Source organism: Chanodichthys erythropterus, chromosome 11 (assembly GCF_024489055.1).
Source record: "Chanodichthys erythropterus isolate Z2021 chromosome 11, ASM2448905v1, whole genome shotgun sequence".
Classification (NCBI taxonomy): domain Eukaryota; kingdom Metazoa; phylum Chordata; class Actinopteri; order Cypriniformes; family Xenocyprididae; genus Chanodichthys; species Chanodichthys erythropterus.
In genome coordinates this window covers 27,057,285-27,064,957 of record NC_090231.1, presented here as the reverse complement: position 1 = coordinate 27,064,957, position 7,673 = coordinate 27,057,285, and the positions used below count along the sequence as shown (strand labels likewise).

The window sequence follows — 7,673 nt, the reverse complement described above, 5'->3', positions numbered from 1 at the left end:
GCTACAATCCTATCTCCACAGTTTTGGGTAAAAACAAAAACAAAAACAAACAAACACTTGACGTGTAGCTCCACTAGGTGGCAGGCGAATACGGCTGATCTTCTCAGCGGTCTCGGCACGGCTGTCTACTATACAGCACATGAGCGCGCTCGGTACGTAGCTTTGCTTTCCCCACCCTCTTCCCCTCTCTCTCCCTTTCTCTCTTTCTCCCTCCCTCTCTCTTACATTAGAGCTTTCCATCTTTCGCTTGCATCGCACTCGCTTTGACAGTGTTAAATGAAGACGCTCATCATGGCAGTTTTTGCGCACCTGTACCCAGCTGTATTTTTCGCTTGTGCGTTTATGTCACTTTTCGGACCGATTTCATGTCACAGCGGCGTTATACACCAGAGAAACGAACGGGACCGAGAGCTTGACAGCCGCGGTGGGCATGTCATTGGCAGAGATGAAACGCTTATCTCAGCGCACAGCCGCGGAGATTACAGCGGGGACCCGGGCGGACCGGCCATGGGAGTTCCCCGAGTCCGGAGGGCATCGACTCCGGAGAAAGTCTCTCTACTCAGCAGCTCTTTCGTCCTTAAAGGGGATGCCACCCACAACCAGGCAATGGTCCACTGGACGGGTGAAAACAGCAGCGTGAGTACACCCCTTCTCCTGTTATCCGTTGTAATTGTCCCAAAAACTCATAAGATTGAACGTTGAGTTGTTTATCCTGTCAAGTCCTGTTCGGTTCGTAGATGCTCTATAGATTTATTTCGGGTTTGAGAAACAGGTAATGAAAATGAAGCATGCATGCGTAATGTTTGTACGGCAGGTGTATGTATAGCGCTCAGCATTCATCATCACACAAAACATCCGCGGTGTACATTGAGAGGTTTAGTTCCAGTGTTTACCAAACCGTCGTGCATGTAATGTGAGCCAGAATGACAAGTGATGCCGAAACGCACCGATAGTATTCCATGCACCTGCACGCGCATAGCAGGTAGGAGTTCACTGCAAGTCTTCGTTATTATAAAAATGGGTGACGCAAAGTTTGAAGTTTGGCTATGTTTACTTGGGCTTGCTCAGTCATATAAACGATACAGTGTGATATAGGATAGTATTTACAAAGCGACCAAACGAACCAGCGACTCTTTGAGCACTTGCAGCGCGGATGCGCTCTGAACAAACGCGCGCTTGTCTGTATAATAGTTTGGTGAATTGTATCTGCAGGAGACGTCCCTTGTTCACAAAGCTGCCAAAACAACTCATGAGCCGTTTACATAAAATAAAAGCGATCTGATAACTTCTGAATTGAGTTGATGAGAATGTTTTTGAATTGTAATCTCTGACTTTTGATTGGAGACTTTGGTATCTTGGTGGATTTGTGGTCAGTTTGAAACATTGAGTTGTCTCTTGTGAGAAAGGAACACACTTTAGCATACTTGTAAAAAGACTACTTAATACTTATTGAAATAATATATACTTTGAAAGAATATGCTTAAGTGCAAACGGAATGTAATAGTTTTAAGACGCTTAATTGCATGTTAATTGCAATTAAATGAAAATGCATTACTTTAAATTTGTTAAAGGCAATCAGCTGAACTTTAGAGTGATTTTTTTTGACTGACTTAAGTTGGACATAAGTACATATTTATATTTAATTTAATAATAACTTCTATTTTTTCAAAATATTGTTAAAGTGTTCTGCCGAATGTACTGAAAATAATTCAAGGTAAACTAAAATATACTAAAATGTAATTTCTATTGAAACTTGCATGTATTTACACATTTAAAGTTGCAATTTAGCCTTGTACATTTAAATATATGAACTTTAAATGTAATGTTGAATAACATACTTGAGTGTGTTATAATCAACATTAGAACAATATGTGTTTTACTATGTTAGTCAACACATTAAAAAAGTCTATCTTTAAAGAACAAAAAAAAATGTAAGTGTAAAAAAAGTGTACTAAAGTAGCCTTTAAGTAGGCTTTATTTTATTAAATTATCTGCAGGTAGTTTTTAAAAAATATATTTTTAAGATTGGGAGTACACTCCAAGTACACATTCAAATTATGTGCACTTCTTTTTTCACAAGGGGTCTTCTGAAAGTCTCACAAAGATGAGAAGCAGGAGACAAGTGAAAAGTCTTGTACTATTAAATATTGATCTGTAGGAACAATTGAGATATTAAAGAGTTCTCATTTGTTTTTTTATACATGTTATAACAAAATCTGTATAGTTTCTTGTTTCTTGTAAAGGTTTTACAACATCACTGAAAACAACTCCCACGCAGTAAGCAGTGATTCCCTTTGTGTAATCTAGTGCATTTCCTCTTAATCACGGATCCGCTGCTTTTCCAAAAGATCTAAGAAGCCATTTTGTGAGGGAATTGGCATGAAGATGCTTTATCCTGTGCGTATTGGAGATGGAGATGTAAGTGTCTGTGATCTTGTTGCTTCTTTTAATTACTTAAGGACCTTAAAGCAGTAGATGTATGAATTATGCAGGTCGTGGCTGCTATGTCAGATGTCTGAGGAGAGCTGTAACCTCATCTGAGCTGAGCAACAGCAGACACATACTGGATAAGCACAGAGATCAACAAGCACTGATACGCTTACATATGGTCGTTTGCTAGATTTGTTACGAGACTGCAAAGCATTTTACCAGAAGCACTGCTAAAGATCTTTATCTTTTATATCAAGCCCACAGATCTCCAGTCCATTCACAACAGGGTTACATGACCATTTAGTGATTGTTCAAAATAGATTGACTACAGTGCCATGTGGGAAAGATGACACAAAGGAACTGACGGCAGCAAATATTTTCTATTGTCAGAGTAATGTGAGACTGTTTAGGGGACGTCTTCTTGAAATTGTCTGATGCAGAAGTCACGTGTTTTTCCATATAGATTCACCTTACTGACCTACATGAAAATAGTCAACACTCTTAAAAATAATGCCATAAAAGGACCATTTTCGGTTCACCAAAGATTCTTTCAATAAAAAGTACTTAAAAGAACCATTTTATACTTGGGGTGAAGAAGATTTTAATAATCTAAAAAACCTTTTTTCACTTTAAAGAACCTTTTGTGGAATGAAAAGTTTCTTCATGAAATCAACAATGCCAGTAAAGAACCTTTATTTAAGGCAATCCAGTGCAGACTTGTGTTTAAATTATTTACACTATCATCTACTGCTGTAATAGGAGCACGGAGAATTGATGGTTGATATCAGTTTAATTGCATAAACAAATAAGAGGAACAAAGATATCAACATGTCATAATTACTAGTGCTGTATGAGATTTATAATTAAGGATCATTCTACATGTTTCGTTAAAGTTCAATTTTAGTTGAAAAAAAATTTTCACAAATGGAGAGAGGCAATTTTCCTGTGCTTCATTTGATGTGTAGAATAGACTGTTAACAATGGAAGGACAAACCATCATTAACTCCAGAACCTATAGTGAGTTCCTTAAGGCTCTAGTCCTGGAGAATGATACTATACTCCCAACATAAAGCCAGCATGAGAGCCCTTTTATCTGCTAAATGTGTGCGCCTTGTGTTTTCTGTTCTATCTCTCTTTTTCTCCCTCACTTTCTCTGGGGAGTGCAACCATCCTGATTCATTTATCTTGACCTCCTGCACTTCTGATGACAAATCTCTTTTCTGTAAATATGAGGAGATATAGACATCTATCTAGTATTTAGCAGCAGTCTCTTTGCTGTTGTTTGTTTTTGCAGTGTTGTCAGGAACCATCCATCTGTTTGTCTGCTGATAGCTGTTTAGTTAAGTCATAGAGAGAGAAGGGGAAAATGACACAAACTATTTTTGTGAAAGCGATATATAGATAGACAGACAGATATTTTTTATTGATTCCCAAAGGGATATTCAAAATGGAGATACAATGAAAAGGAGTCCAAGGGAGCAATGGTAGAGAGATTGCTATTAGTCTCATTTAGCTCAGAGTGTGTGCATGTTGTTCTCTTGCCTTCATGCTATTAGAAAATCTGATAAAATGAAAGACACATGGCTCACTGACATGTGCGCTTCCCTCACGAGTCATCATTTTCTTGTTTTCCAAAGCCAGTAGGTTTTCCAAGTAGGTGGGGTGGAGTCGTAATTTAAAGTCCCTGTAAAGTCAATTCTGAGAATTATTTCTAAACACATTATAAATGTTACCAATGTACTGCTGAAACACATTACAAAGACTGAACTATGTAGTACTGAATTGTGGAGTTAACCAATTCGTTCAGGATTTTTGGGCGGGGCTAAAACGGTGGCTCGTTGACGCACTGGACACCCTAACATTATAATAACTACAGCATTTTTAGCATCAGTGGTTCGCCCGCTCAGTCTCAAGTTAATGTCATTTTCATTACTATTTTGCTAGCTAGCAGGGGCGTAAATCGCGGGGGGGACGAGGGGGACATGACCCCCCCTATCTGAGTGCTGTCCCCCCAAAAAAATATAATTAAAAACCACTCTAAGTATTGTAAATAAATGATATATCCTTAAAATAATTGTGTAAGAAGTAAAGCAATACAAACGCAAACAGGCGTTTTAAGTTTAGAAACATTTTGTCACCCCTCCCTTGCCTCCCTTTGGTCCACCGCGCATGTCACACTCGTGCGTGTAGAAATCGGGCGGCGCCGGCGGGAGAGAAGACAGACAGTAATTGAGAGGAGCTCTAGTAAGTCGGCTGTTTAGGCTATTTTATTCAAAAACATCGGATGAAGTGGTTATTTTTGCTTTAATGCTGACGACGCTGAGTAATTAGTCATAACAAAAAAAAGCAAGATGATAACATGATTTTTTTTTTCGTGAGTCCGCTATTTTAGCAATTATAATGTTACCTAGCGTGTTTGGTAGCTTGTTTACAATAGTTTGTTGGATACTATGCCACCCACACCAACAACAATTAACAGTGTGATAAGAATATGTGAACTGTAATAAGGCTAGTAGATTTACTGTTGTGTATTGGGTTTTGCTCAAAGTGTAGCCTATTCATCGTATTTTGGTGACTTGGTTGTAAACAACTTCAAAAATATTCCAATAAATAAATGATTTTGAATATTTTGGTCAATTTAGTAAGTTTTTTTTATTGAACCAAAGAGAAACATTGAGCATAATGGCAGTCTACATGCTACACTAATAATAGCAGTAAGGTTTTCTTCTGTGTAACATTACAAGTCCTTTATAAGTAAAATTTTGGCTGTATTATTTGTGTCCCCTTTAAAAATTGCTCTTGAGAAATGTTATGTTTATTGTCCCCCCCTACTGTCCGATGAAATTTACGCCCCTGCTAGCTAGCTATGCCTTCGTCACGCAAATGCATATTACCTGGTTGCGATAATATACAAAACAGCTCGGCCTCCTTATTTAAATTTCCTAAAAATGATAATATGAAGAAGAAGTGGATTAATTTTGTAAGGAGCCAATTTGATGGAGAGCTGATCACCACCAACACCCGCCTCTGCAGTGATAATTTTACACTGGATAGTTTTACAAACTTTCATCAGAGACAACTGGGATTCACTGATAATCCACTGTTATTGCTGAATGGGGCTCTCCCGCCTCGGCCATCATCCTCCCTTCCTGCCAACAACCGATGATCCCGGCCTTCATCCTCACGTCTCACGGCGCCGACATCTGGTGCCACATTCGGCAGTACGTGCCCACTACAAAGAGTGTAAGTAGCCTTGTTGTGTTCTTATGTTATAATTAGTAGGAAATCCACAGTAACTCTACTAAATTTGGCATTTGTTTCTTTTGTTTATATGCATCAGTATGTTTGACTCATTAGACAAGTAAGTTGAGAGAGATGACATCTTTCTCGCGAGTGGGCGTGGTTTCAGCGCAGACAGATCTTATTTCATTTGCATTTTTTTTATCATTCAAATTTAGCTGTGTGGTTAATAACATTTTTTTCTGTGGTGTGACAAACTCAGAACACATTTTCATATTGCTTTACAGGGACTTTAAATAATAATAATAATAATAATAATAAAAATGTATACATAACATTACGATGATGAGCTCTAATAGTGTACAAATTTGGCTCTCTAACATTTCTCAAATACTGATACATGATACATTACTTTTGCTTTGTGGAAATTAAATGGCCAAATGTTTTATACAGTATATTATCTACACATGCAAATACAAACATGCACATCAACCCTTTATCAGTTTACCAAAATATATGTTTAAGTGCAAAAGATGGATAGTAGTATCTGGCAGCACATGGTTAATTAAAATATGCCTTTCTTGCATGTAATTTGGGAATAAAGTGTAAAAATGTGCTATTAATATTCATAGCATGTCCGCATTATTTCTCTCTCCTTGTCACATCCTCTGGAAAGCTTACTTCATGAAATAGGCATTCATTCATGGGTTATATACTTAACAGACAGTTAATTTGGCCCCTCCTATTGCATGAGCAAAATTGTTAGCACATGTCTTGTCTGTCTGAATCAATATTCCCTATTGTTTCTGAATGTTTCTGTTTTGCAATGAGTCAGATTTGGCTTGCAAACATGTGGCAGAGTGGACAAAAGTGTTTTCCATCCATATTTTTAAAGCCTCTCCAAATCCATTTTCCCATTCCAATCTTCTTTTAAATATCAGTACTAATTACTGGCATGCCATTGGTGGTTTTGCTCTTCTCAGCCCTGAGACTTTAGTTTCTCTACTTCTATTAGCCCAACTTATTAGAGGCTTACTTGTGGTCCTTTTTCCTTCCGCTCCCAATGAGGATTTCTTCCTTTGTTTCCTGGGAGACCTCATCAGAATCTGGAGGGACAGCTCAGGCAGAGAGTTCATGCGCAGCATGCAGAATGTGTTTTTGTGCATTGGCCTTAGACCTGCATATGTCATATTGCCCCTACAATGGTGTTTTAAGGGCTAGTTACACAAAATAATAAAACAATAAACTTTTACCCACACTCATCCCTAGTGAAAAAAATAAATAAATACTAAAATGTATTTGAAATACATTTATTTTGTGCTAAGTATACTACAAATAAATTTTGTGTGTGCTAAATAATAATACTCTGCAGTTGTAATTTTTGTATACTAAATTAGTTTATTTAAAGTCTGCTAAATTGGAACAACTAATTTTGTACTTAATGCACTAAATGGTGCAGAAATAGTCCTGAGGTCCAAATAAAGATATACTTAATTATATGTGATTGTGCTAAAGTGGAACTATTACAAGTATACTTTAGGTACACTTTAAATATCTTGCATTTAAAGACTGATATTATACAAAGATCATACAACCCTTATTAGTGATATTAAAACATTTTAAAGCATAATATTAAGAAATGTGCATTGTGCAATAAAGACATACTTCAAATAAAGTTTAATTATAATTTTATATCAGTAAGTCTTAAGTGATATATGTCAATAAATATGAATATAAATGTATTTTAAATAGATTTTTATTTATTTTTTTTAACTAGGGATGTCATTCCAACTTTGTATTATTTTCTTTTGTCTATGAAAAACAAAATGAGGTGAATGTCTGAGCTGTATTGTTATTGGATCGTGATGTTTTTATGAAAGTAGCATTGGACTGATACAGAGCTCTGGTATATTAATACATAAAGGCAACAACTGAACAGCCTTAGATGATTATTTAAAACATAAAATTGCAAGTTATTTCTAGAGGAACTTAATGAATATGAT

At 36.8% G+C, this 7,673-nt stretch overlaps 1 protein-coding gene across 4 annotated transcripts in view; it reads left to right on the top strand.

The window, feature by feature from the left end:
- The first annotated feature begins 211 nt into the window (after positions 1–211).
- The window catches only part of sorcs2 (sortilin-related VPS10 domain containing receptor 2), a 217,239-nt gene continuing 209,777 nt past the window's right edge, over positions 212–7,673 (top strand). For all 4 annotated transcript variants that reach the window (XM_067402170.1, XM_067402171.1, XM_067402169.1 and 1 more), the window contains exon 1: positions 212–636. In XM_067402170.1, coding sequence (XP_067258271.1) covers positions 277–636 — 360 coding nt within the window. In that variant the 5' untranslated portion in view covers positions 212–276. The remainder of the gene's footprint in view (positions 637–7,673) is intronic.